The sequence below is a fragment of the Oncorhynchus nerka genome, linkage group LG22 (assembly GCF_034236695.1).
Source record: "Oncorhynchus nerka isolate Pitt River linkage group LG22, Oner_Uvic_2.0, whole genome shotgun sequence".
In the NCBI taxonomy this organism is placed as follows: Eukaryota; Metazoa; Chordata; class Actinopteri; order Salmoniformes; family Salmonidae; genus Oncorhynchus; species Oncorhynchus nerka.
In genome coordinates, this window is record NC_088417.1 from 49,969,315 (window position 1) to 49,991,373 (window position 22,059).

Consider the following 22,059-nt stretch of genomic DNA (forward strand, 5'->3'; position numbering starts at 1 on the left):
CAATTCTACGTCATTTTACATGACTGGAGACTTTGGCATAATATTTTTAATGCCGCGTTCAAAACATGTGAACTCGTAACTGGGAAATCTCTGACTTCCGACTTCAAGACAATTGAGAACTGTGGAAAAAAATAGTTTTGAATGGTCATCCAACTCAGAATTCCAAGTCGGGAGCTCAGGCCTCTTCCTAGAGCTCCAACTTTCCCACCTGAAGATCACTGACGTCATGATTCGACCTTGTTTCTTTCCGAGTTCCCAGTTCTCATGAAGGCACCATAATACCACACAAATGATCAAAATGACAGGCTACTTTGACACTGACAAACTGAGAATCTGAGATCAATAAAAATGACCTTGTCTTGAATCCATCAATAGTCTAGGCCTAGGTGTGTGCAAACACATATTGTAGCCTACAATATGAGGAGGAAACTATAGTCCTAAAAATGCTTTCCAGCTTCACTGACTCACCTAATGATGCGGTGCTCACTCGCTGGCGATGGCTGATGTGCTCGTGCCAAGAGCCTCTCGCTTGTTTTACTTTGTAAAACAATAGGCCTTTTAGAAAATGTATGAAATATTTTGCTGGCCTACAGCAGACAGATTAAAGTCCTCTTTTCAGCAGGAGCCATTTGCTTTCCAACCTGTGTTTCCCAGCGATTGTATTTTAAGTATTGCCAAAGGCCTGTTTTGTCTGTATGCTGTTTGTTCACTGACAGATTTGCCGCACGTTCCCGTCTGTAGGCTATTCCTTGTTATTGGGCTGCACTGTACAGCTAGGCTTTTTTAAAGAAGAAGCTGATCCTCCGTGGCTAAATGATATGCTTTCTCATGGTGTCGTAGGCCATTCTGAATGATTTCATTTATTTCTGCACAGACAGCAGTAACACTCTGTAACTTTGGCAAATGTATTACAATTTTTCAGGGGCTCTGCAGCACCTCCAGTATAACTTCGCAAATGTATTTCAATGTATCAGTGGTGCTGCAGCTCCTCCAGAACCCTTCGCCCGGCTATGATTCTATAAGGAAATAAATTATGAAGTGAAACGCTGGAGAGATGAGCTGCAGGCTCATTCATGTCTATCAAAGCAGAGAGTGGTATTACATATACAAAAAATATATATACACTGCAACATGCAAAGTGTTGGTCCCATGTGTCATGAGCTGAAATAAAACATCCCAGAAATATTCCATATGCACAAAAAGCTTATTTCTCTCAAATTTTGTGCACAAATTAGTTTACATTCCTGTTACTGAGAATTTCTCCTTTGCCAAGATAATGCATCCACCTGACAGGTGTGGCACATCAAGAAGCTGATTAAACAGCATGATCCTTATACGGTGCACCTCGTGCTGGAGACAATAAAAGGCCACTCTAAAATGTGTAGTTTTGTCACAACACAATGCCACAGATGTCCCAAGTTTTGAGGGAGAGTGCAATTGGCATGCCGACTGCGGGAATGTCCATCAGAGCTGTTGCCAGATAATTTAATGTTAATTTCTCTACCATAAGCCACCTCCAGGGTCATTTTAGAAAATTTGACAGTGCGTCCAACTGGCCTCACAACAGCAGACCACGTGTAGCGGTTTGTTGATGTCAACGTTGTGAACAGAGTGCCCCATGGTGGCGGTGTGGTTATCCTATGGGTAGGCATAAGCTTCAGGTAAATGAACACAATTGCATTTTATTGATGACAATTTGAATGCACAGAGATAACGTGACGAGATCCTGAGGCCCATTGTCGTGCCATTCATCCACCGCCATCTCATCATGTTTCAGCATGATAATGCACAGCCCCATGTTGCAAGGCTCTGTACACAATTCCTGGAAGCTGAAAATGTCCCAGTTCTTCTTGGACATTCACCAGACCATTAAGCATGTTTGGGCTGCTCTGGAGCGATGATTACGACAGCGTGTTCCAGTTCCCACCAATATCCAGCAACTTTGCACAGACGTTGAAAAGCAGCGTGTCAACATTCCACAGGCCACATTACAGCTTTCTTCTAAAATGGATTTAATCATTTTCCCCCCTCATAAATGTACACACAATACCCCATAATGACAAAGCAAAAACAGGTTTTTAGAAAACTGAAATATCACATTTACATAAGTATTCAGACCCTTTACTCAGTACATTTCGCAGCGATTACAGCCTTGAGTCTTGTTTATGACGCTACAAGCTTGGGACACCTGCATTTGGGGAGTTTCTCCCATTCTTCTCTACAGATCTTCTCAAGCTCTGTCAGGTTGGATGGGGAGCGTCGCTGCACAGCTATTTTCAGGACTCTCCAGAGATGTTCGATCGTGTTCAAGTGCGGGCTCTGGCTGGGCTACTCAAATACATTCAGAGACTTGTCCAGAAGCCTCTCCTGCACTGTTTTGGCTGTGTACTGTGTGCTTAGGGTCGTTGTCCTGGAAGGTGAACCTTCGCCCCAGTCTGAGGTCATGGATGCTCTGGAGACGGTTTACATCAAGGATCAAGGATCTCTCTGTACTTTGCTCCATTCATCTTTCCATTGATCCTGACTTGTCTCTCAGTCCCTGCCACTGAAAAACATCCCCACAGAATTATGCTGCCACCACCATGCTTAATCGTAGGGATGGTGCTAGGTTTCCTCCAGACGTGACGCTTGGCATTCAGGCCAAAGAGTTCAATTTTGGTTTCATCAGACCAGAGAATCATGTCTCCAAGTGGGCTGTCATGTGCCCTTTACTGAGGAGTGGCTTCCGTCTGGCCACTCTACAATAAAGGCCTGATTGGTGAAGTGCTGCAGAGATGTTTGTCCTTCTGGAAGGTTCTCCCATCTCCACAGAGAAACTCTGGAGCTCTGTCAGAGTGACTATTGGATTCTTGGTCACCTCCCTGACCAAGGCCCTTCTCCCCCGATTGCTCAGTTTGGCCGGACAGCCAGCTCAGCTTTGGTGGTTCCAAACTTCTTCCATTTAAGAATGATGGAGCCACTGTGTTCTTGGGACCTTCAATGCTGCAGAAATTCTTTGCTACCCTTTCCCAGATCTATGCCTCGACACAGTCCTGTCGTCTGGGTTTGGCCGGGGTAGGCAGTCATTGTAAATAAGAATTTGTTCTTAAATGACTTGCCTAGTTAAATAAAAGGTAAAAAAAATAAAAATAAAAGTAAAAAATGAAATACAAAATAACACAAAATAAATTGTACAAGCAGGCTGCACTGTTTGACATGACTATAAGTTAGCTGTAGGTGGTTAGCTAGCAAGCAATGGATAAGAACGTAGCCAGCCAGTATAACTGAATGACTGGGTCGCGTGTCTGGCAACCGAACCAAATGAACGAAAGACCAGCCGGCTTGGGTAGCAACCCTAGATTTGTGTCGGGACTATATCTTGTGGAAGGATGAAATAGTATGAATAAATGTATCAAAATATTTTATGTTTGTCATCTCTTTACAGCAATAGCCATTTGCATTCCAAAACGTTTTACCGCGATTGTATTTTTTTATATTGCGAAAATCTCTGCTTTTCACTGACAGTCGCAACTCAACAAACCTCTATTTGGTATTTGCAGCGCGTGCTGCCCAAATTGCGGGCCTTTAACGAGAGTAGGCTATGCAATTTAAAACAATCCACAGCGATCCTCTGTGGCCAAATCATGCTTTCTGTTGTAGTAGCCTATTTTGAGCGACTTTATTTCTTTCTGTATAGACAGGAGTAAGCTAATTAGGCTATGTCATTTTTGGCAATTCAATTTACTTTAGGGAAAGCTTCCCCTAGCCTTATGGACACACAGCCTATGCCTTTTAATGTGTCATAAACACAACCAGTCATGATGTTTTCATCACATAACAAAGTCACTCCTGCAGGCTACTTGCGCACATTTATCCACTCACAAAATCATTTCAGCATCCAAACCCCAACAGTGCAATGTGCACCCGCAATTTGATGAATGGAAAGAAACATCCGTTACAAAACACCCACGTGTATTGTAATGACATTCTGCAATTGTCATTAGGCCTACACTTGTAGCCTGAATTGACACATTCACTGTTGTCCACGTGCGCCTCGGTTCGGTGAGCCGAAAGCCGCTCATCATCTCTCCACAATGACAAAATGTAAATGTTCTACTCAAACCACAAACCAATTTGGAGCGTGTACCACCTGGCTTCCAGTCAATTCACACATTTTTCATGCGGTTGACACGCATTAATGTTACATAATGGTGTAATAGCCTATAGTTTTTTTGGGGCATGTTTTATTAATTGTGATAGGCTCACGTTTTACCGGTATGGCGTACCCCCACTATTTTACCGCCTTACTTTTACCCCTCCTGGTACCCTAGTTAATAGAAATACCCATGAACAAACTGTCTAAAGACAAAACAAAACATTCCTTCATTACTTGACTATGTAGGGATGTTTCTAAATCAACAAATGCAAGGATCAAGACTTCATTTCACAATTTGACCATGTACGGAAATTTAAAAAAATCAACAAATGCATATGTTTTCCCCCTACAGCACTTAAAGTGTATAAACCCCATTGCAGGTATTACATATCACCATGGATATCCAAGCAGAGCCTGTAAAGTGGGCGAATGAGATTTTATTTCCGCGGATAAACCGCAAGCCTAGTAAACGATCATTCGCCCAAAGGCAAACTGTAGCAGCACTTTTATTAACCAGCAGGGAGAGAGGGGAAGGAGAAAGTAGGCGGACGTATTGGTCTAACGAGCCTGACAGCACCTTGGAGGCCAAATGGAAAGAAAACTATGCCCACCTGCCAATTCCCGGTCATAAAAAAAGAGCTGCAGATGGATTCAGTGAAACCAGACTGACAAAAACAAGACAGCCTGCATGCTGAAAGAGGCAGATCTCTGAAGTTGAGAGAATTGGATGAGAGTTTGATTCAGTCCTTTGGGGGTCCTCCTAGTCATTGAGAAGAGGGGGTCCCTATAGACTAATATTGGCCTCAATGAACTGGAGATAGTGACGCAATGTATCTTATGTCATGAAGTCATATGTTATGTCATCTTATGTCATGCGGTAGTAATGGCCACTGCTCTAGAGCTTTGTGCTCCCTCCTCCCATATACTTCTCTCTTTCCTGTACAAAGGAACACACATATATGCTATAATTTCCTCTGGTTCTATGATACAACTCAATAGTATGGAGTTGCTTTCTGTCCTTGTGTCCTCTCCTACTGATCTGAAAACACAGGGTACGTGACAGCAATATAGATTGAGAAACCAGGAAAGTTCTTTCGCATGTCTAGTTATGGAGGAAAGGACACAAGGGGAGGAAGACACTTTAGTCAATTGAGATGCACCCCAAGTTGTCAGTCAAGTCAGCCACTCTCACCACTCTCTGCTTGGAGCTGGGCTTGAGGAGGAGCCACTCGATGTCCAGCGTGGGGGCATCGCCTGCCCAGAACTGGTGGTGACAGGGCAGTGTAGCATTGTCCCCGACAACCCTCTTCATCTCTGTCTGGGCACACACCGTCAACACACCCAGCAGAACTGTGTGGGCAGAGAGGAAAATGAGCTTAGAGACACATTACAGACACATACATACACTACATGACCAAAAGGATGTGGACACCTGCTCGTCAAACATCACATTCCAAAATCATGGGCATTAATATGGAGTTGGTCCCCCCTTTGCTGCTATAACAGCTTCCACTTTTCTGGGAAGGCTTTCCACTAGATGTTGGAACATTGCTGCGGGGACTTGCTTCCATTCAGCCACAAGAGCATTAGTGAGGTCGGGCACTGATATTGGGCAATTAGAACTGGCTCGCAGTCGTTCCAATTCATCCCAAAGTTGTTTGATGGGGTTGAGGTCAGGGCTCTGTGTAGGTCAGTCAAATTCTCACTTTGTGCATGGGGGCATTGTCATGCTGAAACAGGAAAGGGCCTTCCCCAAACTGTTACAAAGTTGGAAGCACAGAATCGTCTAGAATGTCATTGCATTCTGTAGCGTTAACATTTTTTCTTCACTGGAACTAAGGGGCTTAGCCAGAAGCATGAAAAACAGCCCCAGACCATTATTCCTCCTCCACCAAACTTTACAGTTGGTACTGTGCATTGGGGCAGGTAGCGCTCTCCTGGCATCTGCCAAAACCAGATTGTGAAGTCTGATCAATCACTCCAGAGAAGGCATTTCCAATAATCCAGAGTCCAACGGCAGTGAGCTTTACACCAATCCAATCGACTGACGGTTTGCACATGGTGATCTTACGTTTGTGTGCGGCTGCTCAGCCATGGAAACCCATTTCATGAAGCTCCCGACAAACAGATATTGTGCTGACGTTGCTTCCAGAGGCAGTTTGGAACTCGGTAGTGAGGGTTGCAACTGAGGACAGATTCAGCACTCGGTTCCATTCTGTGAGCTTTTGTGGCCTACCACTTCACAGCTGAGCCGTTGTTGCTCCTAGACATTACCACACCACAATATTAGCAGTTACATTTGACCAGGGCAGCTCTAACAGGGCAGACATTTGACTAACTTACTTGTTGGACAGATAGCATCCTATAATGGTGCCACGTTGAAAGTGACTGAGCTCTTCAGTAAGACCATTCTACTGCCAATGTTGGTCTATGGAGATTGCATGGTTGTGTACTCAATTTTATACACCTGTCAGCAACGGGTGTGGCTGAAATAGCAGAATCCACTAACTTGAAGGGGTGTCAACATACTTTTGTATATATGTACACGCACGCACGCACGCACCAGGGTATTGGGGGTAATAATGAGCCAAATTAGAATGGACTTCACTGCCTCATACACACAGCATGTGGAGAGGTTAGCTTTGTTGTGCTTTGATACAGTGGAATCGAACCTACATAACTCAATAATAACATTAGCCCACTGAGCTTAAGCCCAGAAATGAGCTGTGATGTTGCTCACAAATGTATTCAGGTCTCAGACAGGTTACTCCTCAAAGAAGGATAATCTCAAACAAGCATTGATGGGCGAACCACCTCTGCAAGAAAAGCATAATCCATAATAGGTGATCAATGTTCTTTTCACTGCCCTCTCCTTTGTGAAATCGACCTCAACGCTACAGCATGTCTATCCAACTAAGGTGTACATCTCTCCATTGAAATACATTGTAAACCTTTTTGCAGCCTGTTTACAAGGCACTCTCTCAGTGAGACCAATGGCCAATGCAACACATCTGGGACCTTGGTCTGGATTAACTGTACAATGCATGGATAGGATGGCATTAAAATGGCATCAGGGGGGATTTACACTGAGATCAGTCTCATCACAATGGATGGCAGAAAAAAAAGCAATGAGGAAAGAACAGAAATGTCCCTGAGCGGCTGATTTTCTGTTGAGCTTCTGTCTTAGTCCCAAATGGCATTCTATTACCTATGTAGTACACTAGTCACAAGTAGTGCACTATTTAGGGAATAGGTGTAACGGTTTTCTTCCGTTGAAGGAGAGGAGGACCAAAATACAGCGTGGTTAGTGCTCAACATCTTTAATATAGACGATAACACTACAAAATAACAAATGTGAAAACCGAAACAGTCCTATCTGGTGCAATGACACAAAACTGTTCGCTGCTCTGGCCCCCCAATGGTGGAACAAACTCCCTCACGACGCCAGGACAGCGGAGTCAATCACCACCTTCCAGAGACACCTGAAACCCCACCTCTTTCAGGAATACCTAGGATAGGATAAAGTAATCCTTCTCACCCCCCTTAAAAGATTTAGATGCACTATTGTAAAGTGGCTGTTCCACTGGATGTCTTAAGGTGAACGCACCAATTTGTAAGTCGCTCTGGATAAGAGCGTCTGCTAAATGACTTAAATGTAATGTAAATGTAAGACAGAAGACAATCACCCACAAAATCCCCAAAGAACATGGCTGCCTAAATATGGTTCCCAATCAGAGACAACGATAAACACCTGCCTCTAATTGAGAACCAATCTAGGCAACCATAGACTTACATAAACACCTAGAAAGGACACACCCCATAAACATACAAAAACCCTAGACCAGACAAAACACATAAATCCTCCATGTCACATCCTGACCTAACCAAAATAATAAAGAAAACAAAGATAACTAAGGCCAGGGCGTGACAATAGGGTGTCATTTGGGACGCATTCTATCCCAATTGAATGCAGATAAAGCAAATCACTTCAACTCAAAGAGACAGGTGAGACCACTAAAAACAGACCACTAAAAAGTGTCAGCCAATTTGTCTCTGTGGCACATTAGGCCATATACAGTATTTGAGATGCTTTAGTGTTGAGAGAATAATTATATTTTCATTAGGTTTTGTGTGAGAACTTGTTAGAATTATTTATGATTTTTTTGCCATGCCAATAAAGCATTTTGAATTTAGAACATTATTCAGTGTAATGTCAGTCACAGACTGATGATGAAAAAATAACTCAAGTATAATGGTGAGAGAGCATGGGGTAAATTTCGAAACAGCAATGCTCAGTATGGGGATTAATATGATACATTTCATACTGACGTCACATGAGTATTATACACTGAATGTAAAAAACGTTATAACACTATTCTGATATCGAGTTGCACCCCCCCCAGAACAGCCTAAATTAGTCTGGGCATGGACTGTACAAGGTGTCAAAAGTGTTCCATGTTGACTCCAATGCTTCCCACAGTTGTGTCAAGTTAGCTGGAGGTCCTTTGGGTGGTGGACCATTTTTGATTCACACAGGAAACTGTTGAGCGTAAAAAAAAAAACAGCAGCGTTGCAGTTCTTGACACAAGCCGGAGTGCCTGGCACCTACTACCATGTCCCGTTCAAAGGCACTTAAATATCTTGTTTTGACCATTCACCCTCTGAATGGCACACATACACAATCCAATCACATGGTCAGTCTGTCATGGAAAGAGCCGGTGTTCTTAATGTTTTGTACAACCATCAAAAACCATTTTCAGTGCCTGGTTGAGATTTTTGTTGTTGTTGTTGACAAAAGTCCATAATTTCATGCTTGACCCCGGGAACGCTAAAGCCATATCACCTCTGCATATCGCCCACTCTCACATATCCTCATATATCCACATGACTGACCAAGTCTAGGGCTTCCATGACACTAGCATAAAAGCTAATTAGAGAGCGCTAACCGATTAGCCCAACCCTCTTCCCCCCATACATGACATGATGGTGGCAATTAAGACACAGTATGTAATTAGAAGGAGCTGGAGAGAGGACAACAGGATCATTTGTAATGATTAATCAATATGGGCCTAATTAGATTAAATTGAGTGCCACTCAGAAGCTCGGGGGGTGACAAGCAGGTGTGAACAGGACCCCTTTGTGAAAGTAATGTCTTTGCGCACAAGCCACTGAAAGAGATGCTAAGTCTAGTCAGGCTAGGGCTCTGTACTCAATAAAGACCGTAGCTAACAGGCTAACTGGCCTCCTGCTTTTAGAAAATGGTGGAAAGTCAATGTCCAATATCCAGTAGAAGTAATTTCTCTAGCCAACCTGGCAACAGCTACTTCCTGAATATAATAACAAGATGGCCGCCGCTAAAAGTGTTGGGTCCCTACGCTCCACTCGTTCCTGTTTTAGCACTGTCTTTTTCATAGCTATTGATCTTTGTGTAGTTAAGAACGTACCGTAAGCTTATTCCACAGGTTTCTTCACAACGTTGTCAAGGAGGGGGGGTCACGTGTGTTTGCAAAGCAGAAACGTGACATCCGTAACATTTGCACTTGCCGATGCCGTGTTAGGAGTTGGCAGGGGAGGACCTGAGAGCTCAGCAGGGACCTAGCAAGACGCTCTCTCTCTCTCTCTCTCTATATATATATTTTTTTTTTCTCTATATATATATTTTTAATGATTAAATGAAATATACTATGATATTACACTCCCTTATAACGTTCTTTAAACATTCTCTGAACGTTTTCTGGCTTGAGTGTCATTCAGATACATGGTCGTCAGTGGAAGAAAGAAACATGACAGAGAAGGTTAAAGGATAGGTAGCATAAATGTAATCACATGTAACATATGGAATTGCATTAGTATACACATCAAAAGTCCCAATGCAAAGTTACACTTCACTTTTACATTTTTCGAGTTCTTACATAAAAATGATCAGAATTCCGAAGAATGCCGTTGTTGCTAATCAGCACTTAGGCTAGCTTACAGGTACATTAAAGTAAACCAAAGTTTAGCCTACTCACAGAGAACATGCCGAAAAGACAAAAACAAAAGGGAGAACAGATGAGGTACTGTACGTTTAGAGCAAGCAAGTTTGATTTGATTTTTCGTGTTGAGCCCACGGCAAGAAGGCACTAGATCCTGCCATGCAAACGGGTTCCCACTAGATAACACATCCGTGAAGAGCATTAGGATGCGGCATGGCTGCATGTGCCACGTCTGCTCCTTGTTTACATCACACTCCCACGTGAGTGGTGGATTTTATGTCAACACCGCTAACACTTCTGGAATGTAATCACATGCTAGCACGGCAAGAGGCTAACGTTGCGCGAGCTACCGAGCAAGCATACGAACTTGGTAGCACAGAGTAGATTCTCCATATGATGTTGAGAAATAGTCCATTGTGGGTAGTTTAGAAGATATCCGGAAATAAGTTATTAAATACAGTATGTAATAACCCAAAAACATGACTGTTTGTACTTATAGGTAACCAGATCGTGATTGCAACTAAGTTACTATGTCTTTGACCACACTGTGACCACACTGTGTTCTTACTTATGCTTCCTACCCTTTAAGCAGGTTACAACTTCATAGAAGAGATGCAAAGTGGAAAGATAGACGAGAGAGGATCCGAGAGGAGATTTTAGCTTACCAGAAACTTATCAGCAGCAGCACAGTATGCATATGCTGGCCGTGTATAGGGTAAAATGACCATGGGGCTATGGATAAAAGCCTAAATGTTAAATTGTTCGTCCTTTGGACTGTGATCATCCTTATTACAGGTCGACCGATTAATTGGCATGGCTGGTCAATTCGGGCCGATTTCAAGTTTTCATAACAATCGGTAATCGTCATTTTTGGACGCCGATTATGGCCGATTACATTGCACTTCATGAGGAGACTGCGTGGCAGGCTGACCACCTGTTACATTGGCTCCTTGCTCCACTCGCGTAAGTTGCTAGCTAGCATTAAACTTATCTTATAAAAAACAATCAATCTTAACATAATCACTAGTTAACTACACATGGTTGATGATATTACTAATTTATCTAGCTTGTCCTGCGTTGCATATAATCAATGTGGTGCCTGTTAATTTATCATCGAATCACAGCCTACTTCGACAAACGGGTGATGATTTAACAAGCGCATTCGCAAAAAAAGCACTGTCATTGCATCAATGTACCTAACCATAAACATCAATGCCTTTCTTAAAATCAACAAGTATATATATTTTTTAAACCTGCATTCTTAGTTAATATTGTCTGCTAACATGATTTTAACTAGGGAAATTGTGTCACTTCTCTTGCGTTCTGTGCATGCAGAGTCAGCGTATATGCAGCAGTTTGGGCCACCTGGCTCGTTGCGAACTGTGTGAAGTCCATTTCTTACTAACAAAGACCGTAATTAATTTGCCAGAATTTTACATAATTATGACATAACATTGAAGGTTGTGCAATGTAACAGTGATATTTAGACTTAGGGATGCCACCCATTCGATAAAATACGGAACGGTTCCGTATTTCACTGAAAGAATAAACGTTTGTTTTCGAAATGATAGTTTCCGGATTTGACCATATTAATGACCTAAGGCTCGTGTATTTCTGTGGGTTTATTATATTATAATTAAGTCTATGATTTGATATTTGATAGAGGAGTCTGACTGAGCGGTGGTAGGCTGCAGCAGGCTCGTAAGCATTCATTCAAACAGCACTTTCCTGCGTTTGCCAGCAGCTCTTCACAATGCTTGCTTCACAGCGCTGGTTATGACTTCAAGCCTATCAACTACTGAGATTAGGCTGGCAATACTATAGTGCCTATAAGATCATCCAATAGTCAAAGGTATATGAAATACAAATGGTATAGAGAGAAATAGTCCTATAATTCCTATAATAACTACAACCTAAAACGTCTTAACTGGGACTCATGTTAAAAGGAACCACCAGCTTCCATATGTTCTCATATTCTGAGCAAGGAACTTAAACGTTAGCTTTTTTTTGCATGGCACATATTGCACTTTCTTATCCAACACTGTGTTTTTGCATTATTTAAACCAAATTGAACATGTTTCATTATTTATTTGAGAGTAAATTAATTTTATTGATGTATTATATTAAGTTAAAATAAAAGTGTTCATTCAGTATTGTTGTAATTGTCATTATTGCAATGGCTTTTTTGGTCCTCCAATAATCGGTATTGGCGTTGAAATATCATAATCGGTCGACCTCTAATCCGTATGGTCTATGATGTTCTGGTCTGGGCTGTTAGTACTGTTTCCCAGTCTGGATGAGGACAGTAAAAAAATAAATATAAAAAATAGGAGTGTGTGTGTGCAGTATACGTGTCTGCACACATGTGTATGGGAGTTTGTGTGTGTTTGTGTGTGTCTGCGATTATTAACAAGCCACTTCACTGAGTGAGAGCTCAAAGCAGAGCATCAGAGAGAGAGAGACAGAGATAAAGGAGCTGGTTCCTCTGAAGATGCCCTAAGGGGAGTCGTGCTCCAGTAAATTCCCTCCTCCCCAACAGCCTCCTTCCAGTCTTATTATAGGAGCACATAGGACCCAGTGGGACACATCGAGCCCCGTACCCTTCAAACTGTCCAAAGTCACGCTGCCTGTCTGACTAGCCTGCCCGCACATCCGAGTCAGCACATCGCCCGTGCTCCCATGCTCTGCCACAGAGAAATGCTCAGATCTGAGGAAAAAAACACAGCGACATCAAAGAGAAAACTAAAAGAGAAAAGGGCCTAACTTCCGGCTGTAAACTCAGATTATAATTATTATTTATGTTCGCCCCATCATTTGGGGTGAAGAATCCTCAGAATGCATCAGTGGGCCCAAAACATGAGGGGTTGAACGTCGACTAACTGACTGTGTGAGCTGCACGCTGATACAGTTGAAGTCAGAGGTTTACATAGTCATCAGCCAAATAGATTTAAACTCAGTTTTTCACAATTCCTGACATTTAATCCTAGTAAAAATTCCCTGTTTTAGGTCAGTTAGGATCACCACTTTATTTTAAGAATGTGAAATGTCAGAATAATAGTAGAGAGAATTATTTCTTTCAGCTTTTATTTATTTATTCACATTCCCAGTGCATCAGAAGTTTACATACACTCAACTAGTATTTGGTAGCATTGCCTTTAAATTGTTTAACTTGGGTCAAACGTTTCAGTTAGCCTTCCACAAGCTTCCCACAATAAGTTGGGTGAATTTTGGCCCATTCCTCCTGACAGAGCTGGTGTAACTGAGTCAGGTTTGTAGGCCTCCTTGCTCGCACACGCTATTTCAGTTCTGACCACACATTTTCTATAGGATTGAGGTCAGGGCTATGTGATGGCCACTCCAATACCTTGACTTTGTTGTCCTTAAGCCATTTTTCCACAACTTTGGAAGTATGCTTTGGGTCATTGTCCACTTGGAAGACCCATTTGCGACCAAGCTTTAACTTCCTGACTGATGTCTTGAGAAGTTGCTTCAATATATCCACATAATTTTCCTGCCTCATGATGCCATCTATTTTGTGAAGTGCATCAGCCCCTCCTGCAGCAAAGCACCCCCACAACTTGATGCTGCCACCCCCGTGCTTCACGGTTGGGATGGTGTTCTTCGGCTTGCAAGCATCCCACTTTTTCCTCCAAACAAAACGATGGTCATTATGGCCAACAGTTCTATTTTTATTTCATCAGACCAGAGGACATTTCTCCAAAAAGTACGATCTTTGTTCCCATGCAGTTGCAAACCGTAGTCTGGCTTTTTTTATGGCGGTTTTGGAGCAGTGGCTTCTTCCTTGCTGGGCGGCCTTTCAGGTTTTGTCGATATAGGACTCGTTTACTGTGGATATAGATAGTTTTGTACCTGTTTCCTCCAGCATCTTCACAAAGTCCTTTGCTGTTGTTCTGGGATTGATTTGCACTTTTCGCACCAAAGTACGTTCATCTCTAGGAGACAGAATGCGTTTCCTTCCTGAGCGGTATGACGGCTGTGTGGTCCCATGATGTTTATACTTGCGTATTATTGTTTGTACAGATGAACGTGGTACCTTCAGGCATTTGGAAATTGCTCCCAAGGGTGAACCAGACTTGTGAAGGTCTACAATTTGTTTCTGAGGTCTTGGCTGATTTCTTTTGATTTCCTCATGATGTCAAGCAAAGAGGCACTGAGTTTGAAGGTAGGCCTTGAAATACATCCACAGGTACACCTCCAATTGACTTAAATTATGTCAATTAGGCTATCAGAAGCTTCTAAAGCCATGACATAATTTATTTTCTGGAATTTTCCAAGCTGTTTAAAGGCACTGTCAACTTAGTGTATATAAACTTCTGACCTACTGGAATTGTGATACAGTGAATTATAAGTGAAATAATCTGTCTGTAAACAATTGTTGGAAAAATTACTTGTCATGCACAAAGTAGATGTCCTTACCGACTTGCCAAAACTATAGTTTGTTAACAAGAAATTTGTGGAGTGGTTGAAAAATGAGTTTTAATGACTCCAACCTAATTGTATGTAAACTTACGACTTCAACTGTATATCTCCCAAGCCTTAAATTCAATGTGATAGACGCCATCCCAAAGGTATATGTACAGTAGTGGTCTCAGTGAAGGGCAATGAATAACTTAGGAGGCGACTGACAAGAAGAAGAGTTTGTTGCTTTGTGTTAGTAGTGAGTCTGCATGTAAATGCTGTGGCATGTGCCGTATCTGCATAATGAAACACACAACCTGCCTGAGAGTGGCTATATCAATCACACACCCACCCCATTGGTAAAGACGTTCACACAGCTTCTAGGCTCTTGTCAAATACAGCACTCATTACACTTTAAGGGCTTAGTGTTACATACAGTATGAGTGACTAGTGCCTCTCGTGGCGGTTTCGGGCCAGCCCAAGGGGACGGCCTTGGTGAATTGAGAGCCAAGGCCCAGCCCACTGCTACCTGCCGGTGAGACGCCTTATTTCTTCCCCTCGCTTGACAGGTCAGCCTGCTGTTAAAAAACATTGAGGGTTGGTGTTGCATTACACCAAGTACCCTGCAACATAACGATAAATAGTTATTTATAGTCTCCGGCCAGATTTGAAGCCGCTTGGACCTCGCAGAGTTTCCGTCTGCGGGGTGATGGGTACAATACTCACCTATGCCAATAGCTATGCAGCGCCTACTGCAGAGTGTGAACCACAGCATTTAACCATAGAAAGAGGACTGGGAATATGGCCAAATATAAACAGTGTAGTTATTCCCTCCACAAGGCAATCCAACAAGCGAAATGTCGATATAGGGACAAAGTGGAGTCGCAATTCAGACACACGGCTCAGACACAAGACGTATGTGGCAGGGTCTACAGGAAATCAAGGACTACAAAAAGAAAACCAGGCACATTACGTCTCGCTTCCAGACAAACTAAACACCTTCTTTGCCTGCTTTGAGGATAATACAGTGTCACCGTCGAGGCCAGCTAACAAGGACTCCAGCCACCCCTCTCCTTCTCCTTGGCTGAAATGAGGAAGACATTTAAACGTGTTAACCCTCGCAAGGCTGCTGTCCAAGACAGAATTCCAAGCTGCGTTCTCAGAGCATGCGCAGACCAGCTGGCTGGTGTGTTTACGGACATATTCAATCGCTCCCTATCCCAGTCTGCTGTCCCCACATGCTTCAAGACGGCCACCATTGTTCCTGTACCCAGAAGGCATAGATAACTAAATTACTACCGCCCCATAGCACTCACTTCTGTCATCATGAAGTGCTTTGAGAGACTAGTCAAGGATCATATCACCTCCACCTTACCTGCCACCCTAGACCCACTTAAGTTGGCATACCACCCCAACAGGTCCACAGACGATGCAATTGCCATTACACTGCACACTGCCCTATCCCATCTGGACAAGAGGAATTCCAATGTAAGAATGCTGTTCATTGACTACAGGTCAGCATTCAACACCATAGAACCCTCCAAGCTCATCATTAAGCTGGAGGCCCTGGGTCTCAACCCTGCCCTGTGCAATTGGGTCCTGGACTTGAAGGGCCGACCCCAGGTGGTGAAGGTAGGAAACAACATCTCCACTTCACTGATCCTCAACACTGGGGCCCAAGTGTATGCTCACGTCCTTTTGTACTTCCTGTTCACCCATGACTGCGTAGCCATGGACGCCTCCAACTCAATCATCAAGTTTGCAGATGACACAATAGTAGTGGGCTTGATTACCAACAACGATGAGACAGCCTACAGGGAGGAGGTGAGGGCACTCGGAGTGTGATGTCAGGAAAACAACCTCTCACTCAACGTCAACAAAACAAAGGAGATGATCATGGACTTCAGGAAACAGTAGAAGGAGCACCCCCCTATCCACATCGAAGGGACAGTAGCGGATAAGGTGTAAAGTTTTAAGTTCCTTGGCATACACATCACAGACAAACTGAAATGGTCCACCCACACAGACAGTGTGGTGAAGAAGGTGCAACAGCGCCTCTTCAACCTCAGGAGGCTGAAGAAATTTGGCTTGATACCTAAAATCCTGACAAACTTTTACAGATGCAGAATCGAGAGCATCCTGTCGGGCTGTATCACCGCCTGGTACGGCAACTGCACCGCCCTCAACTGCAAGGCTCTCTAGAGGGTGGTGTGGTCTGCACAACGCATCACCATCAACGCAAATTACCTGCCCCCCAAGACACCTACAGCACCTGATGTCACAGGAAGGTCAAAAAGATCCTCAAGGACAACAACCACCCGAGCCACCGCCTGTTCACCCCGCTACCATCCAGAACGCGATGTCAGTACAGGTGCATCAAAGCTGGGAGACTGAAAAACAGCTTCTATCTCAAGGCCATCCGAAGGCTAAACAGGAATCACTAACTCAGAGAGGCTGTTGCCTACATAGAGACCCATATCACTGACCACTTTAAACAATGGCACTTTAAAAATGTTAACATATCTTACATTACTCATCTCATATGCATATACTGCACCTTATACCATCTATTGCACCATGCCTATGCCACTCGGACATCACTCATCCATATATTTATATGTACATATTCTTATTCCATCCTTTTAGATTTGTGTGTATTAGGTACTTGTTGGGGAATTGTTAGATTACTTGTCAGATATTACTGCACTGTCAGAACTAGAAGCACAAGCATTTCGCTACACTCGCATTAACATCTGCTAGCCATGTGTATGTGACCAATAACATTTGATTTGATTTGATTTGAACTTCAGGCCCATTCTTAACAGTTTTTAGGGGCCATGGGGGAAGTGTGGCGAATCACAAATAAGAAATTAACAGCTTTAAACATTGAAAGATCAGCGCATAATATGGCAAAGCACTTTAGCTTGTCACATCAAATCACAGCATGTCAAGCATGTGACCTTTTTCCTGTCGTTCCTTTTTTTTGCCGACAATCTAAATGTTTGATTGTGCCACCAGCTCTAAGTGAATAAAGGAGAGAGGAGAGGTGGATGCGAGGGGAGTAGCATCTGGATGATTCCCATTTTCTGCTCAACTTCCACAAACACAACACTCGTCTGTTGGAGTTTTGTAAAAAAAAATTTAAAAAATCACATCAAAGCAAGGAGATGTTAAACGAACTGACAGACTAAAGTGACATACAAAACATAACATCCACCATCGTCAGACTTTAACTTTTTTTTGTTTGGAGATCATGGCTGTGGTTGCTCCTTCTGTTACCTCATTCATCTACGAGGGGGTCAATTATTGTAAGTGCTCCTGTAATTACTCAGCTGTCTCCATTCCATATACGGTGCTAGCCCTCTACAGAAGTATCTGGCCTGCTGAGTTGAGGTTATCAATATTTCCTGCCTATTCACCCCCTAAAATGGCCATACAAATCTGTCTATTTAAGCTAGAGATATAGTTTTTATTGCACTTCCGCATCTGCGGTGAAAGTTGACAGAGCTAGAGCAGTGTTTGTCAGACCATGAGACATCCCGAAGATCAATATTTTAACAAAATCATCTATAGCATCCGAACAGTTTGGGCTACATACTAATATGACCCCTTTGAAGAAAGGTGAGACTCTTACGAGTGTTTTGCTCTAGGACACCCACAGGCCTCATAAGACCCGTCTGAAGGTCCCCCTTCACTAGCGAAATTTGTTAATGGAAGTATATATGGAGACTGTTTAGTGCCAAAAAAGGGGTTAAATACAACAACAAAAAAGTATTCAGACCCATTGACTTTTCCCACATTTTGTTACATTACAGCCTTATTCTAAAATATATAATTTTTTAATTATCTACACACAATACCCCATAATGACAAAGAGAAAACAGGTTTTTAAACATTTTTGCAAAAACCTTATTTACGTAATTATGCAGACCTTTTACTATGAGATTCAAAATTGAGCTCAGATGCATCCGATTTCTACTGATCATCCTTGAGATGTTTCTACAACTTTATTGGAGTACACCTGTGGTAAATTCAATTGATTGGACATGATTTGGAAAGGCACACATCTGTCTATATAAGGTCTCACAGTTGACAGTGCATGTCAGGGCAAAAAGCAAGCCATGAGGTCGAAGGAATTGTCTGTAGAGCTCCGAGACAGGATTGTGTCAAGGCATAGATCTGGGGAAGGGTAACAAAAAAATTCTGCAGCATTGAGGGTCCCCAAGAACACAATGGCCTCCATCATTCTTAAATTATAAGAAGTTTGGAACCACGAAGACTCGTCCTAGATCTGCCCGCCCGGCCAAACTGAGCAATTGGAGGAGAAAGGCCTTGGTCAGGGAGGTGACCAAGAACCCGATGGTCACTCTGATAGAGTTCTAGAGTTCCTCTGTGGAGATGGGAGAACCTTCCAGAAGGACAACCATCTCTGCAGCACTCCACCAATCAGGCCTTCATGGTCGAGTGGCCAGATGGAAGCCACTCTTCAGTAAAAAGCACATGATGGCCCGCTTTGAGGTTGCCAAAAGGCACCTAAAGACTCTCAGACCATGAGCAACAAGATTCTCTTTTCTGATGAAACTAAGATTGCACTCTTTGGCCTGAATGCCAAGCGCCATGTCTGGAGGAAACCTGGCACCATCTTTACAGTGAAGCATGGTGGTGGCAGCATCATGCTGTAGAGATGTTTTTCAGTTGCAGGGACAGGGAGATTAGTCAGGATCGAGGGAAAGACGAATTTAGCAAAGTACAGAGAAATCATTGATGAAAATCTGCTACAGAGCGCAGGATTGGCTTTGGGACAAGTCTCTGAATTACCTTGAGTGGCCCAGCCAGAGCCCAGACTTGAACCCTGAACGAACATCTCTGGAGAGACCTGAAAATAGCTGTGTCGCAACACCCCACATCCAACCTGACCAAGCTTGAGAGGATCTGCACAGAAGAATCCAACCTGACCAAGCTTGAGAGGATCTGCACAGAAGAATTGGAGAAACTCAACAAATACAGGTGTGCCAAGCTTGTAGCATCATACCCAAGAAGACTTGACGCTGTAATCGCTGCCAAAGGTGTTTTAACAAAGTACTGAGTAAAGGGTGTTAGGTAAAAACTCGACGAACACTATGAAAGCTTAAACCAAGTTTATTCTTCTCAGAGGATCAACACAGCTGCATTATACAAAAACAAATCCACACAAGCACTTATATTTAACCCTTTCTCCTAGGCTGAGTCTTCTCCTACACATCTGAACAAACATTGTATCTTTACAGCTAGGCAGGAAACTAAGTGATACAAGCCATAAACATTTATTTCTCCCTTAATGTGACCTGACCTGACCCCGGCCCCCTTCATCACTAATACATGGCTCTCTCCCCTTACTGCCACATGTGATTGCTTTCCCTGCACTCAGCACATACCAAGCTGAATACTTTCCGAAGGCGCTGTATCTCTCAGATATAGGATGGAGACTTTGGAACAAACTTCCTTTTGATTTCTTTGGGGACTATCTGTTGTTCCATGTAGTGAATGTGTTATTCAATGCGTTTGTATGGGCTAATAGCAAGGCCAAAAATACTTGTTCATTAAGTAATTTTTAAAAAAGTTTTGGGGATACTTCAAGGGGTCTTATATAATTCTAAATCAAACAGATAAATGATCCTTGGTATGACCTTCTTAAAACAATTCCATTTAGCTTAGTAGACCCCCCGGCTTAGACAGGGCTTAGACTGTTATTGGTTAAAAATAGAAGTGTCTGTCTCAGTGACTGCATGCAGCACTTTGAAGAAGCTATCCCACAATCCTTTGCTTCTACTGCTGACAAGGCCAGGGTCCTGTAATTTCTGGCGAAAACCAAACACTGCATTCCAAAGTAAGAACCTCATACCAACAGTCAAGCATGGTGGTGGTATTGTGATGGTTTGGGGATGCTTTGCTGCCTAAGGACCTGGACGACTTACCATTATTAAATTATGCTCTGTATCAGAGAATTCTACAGGAGAATATCAGGCCATCTGTCCATGAGCTGAAGCGCAGCTGGGTCATGTAGCAAGACAATGATTCAAAACATACAAGCAAGTCTACAGTACATCAGAATGGCTGAAAAGCAACAAATTTAAAGTTTTGAAATGGCCTAGTCAAATTTACAGACCTAAACCCGATTGAGATGTTGTGGCAGGACCTGAAATGAGCTGTTCATGCTCGAAAACCATCACGTCGCTGAGTTAAAGCAGTTCTGCATGGAAGAGGGGAACAAAATTCCTCTGCAGCGATGTTAGAGACTGATCAACAACCACAATAAGTGTTTGGTTGCAGTCATTGCAGCTAAAGGTGGCACAACCAGTTATTGAGTGTAAGGTGGCAAATACTTTTTCACACAGTTATATAACTTTTGTAACACATCTGTGTTATTTATTCACTCTGGTTCCCTTTATTTAATATTAGGTTTTAGTTAAGGTTCGGATAACTTTCAGTATAAAAAATATGCACAAATAGAGAAAATCAAAAAGGGGGAAAATACTTTTTCACGGCGCTGTACATTGAGGTCTCTCAGGACCATATGTAGTCGGGTTGTGGTGTATTAAAGAGCGACTGCCTTTTATGCGCTTGATGTCAGAATGCGCTCATTGTTCCAAAATGTGATTGTTACGCAACAGGACAGTTAGCCTGCCCTCATACCAAGACACACGCTGCCTGCTAATTATCTATAGGCTATATTTCAACTTGCCAATTAGAAACTATTTTCTAACAAGTTTTATTTTCTAACAACACTTTGAACTGAGGTGTGTTCCCCCTCCTCATTAATTCACATAGAAGTAGCCCATTTCACTGTTGCGGACAATTTATGTTTGATGCTTTACTGAACTGGACAAACTTCTCTCTTCAATGAATGTCCAAGCACCTCCCCAGTGTTGTTTCCCCAGATCAAGTATGCAGACATTTGTGCAAACTTTTCCCTCCGGCACATTTTCTGGCTGGCGCGCACATTGCCTTCATTGTTGTTTTTCTTACAAATATTAACTTTGGACGTGTGTGCGTTTCAATCAAAGGTAGTGCCTTATTTTCTGTATATCGTGTTGTCGTTTCAACTGTAGCATAGCGTATGTATGTATGTATGTATGTATAAAGTACAATGTATTTACTGTTTTATTCATATGTTTTCAAGTACTGATAACAAATCATGCATTCTGATTCTTGCATAGATTGTAATCGACACACATGACGTGTGTAAAATACTTTTTTGAAGGTTGTACTGTTTCTGATGAGCTAATGCTAAGCTATTTGCCAGCTATGTGTGGCGCCATGTTTGTTGACATTATCCAATGCATTATGGGTGTCATGTAAACGTCTGTCAGACCAAAGATGTTATAACAAAATGTGGTGAGGGATGTTTCACTCATCTTTCGAGTAATCTTCCGGAAGTGAATGAAGGGAAGTGAATTATGGTAGACGACACACCCCCATGCATACCAAACAGAACAAACTCATCTCATCTCCTCTTCTTATCTTTGGTTGACCCCAAAAAACAAACATACT

General features: G+C 42.7%; 1 protein-coding gene across 1 annotated transcript in view; it reads right to left on the reverse strand.

Annotated features, from left to right (window-relative positions):
* The window catches only part of LOC115105303 (CXADR-like membrane protein), a 127,672-nt gene that overhangs the window by 15,352 nt on the left and 90,261 nt on the right, over positions 1–22,059 (reverse strand). Inside the window, exon 2 of the mRNA XM_029627196.2 lies at positions 5,328–5,485. Within this exon, the coding sequence (XP_029483056.1) occupies positions 5,328–5,485 (158 nt within the window). The remainder of the gene's footprint in view (positions 1–5,327; positions 5,486–22,059) is intronic.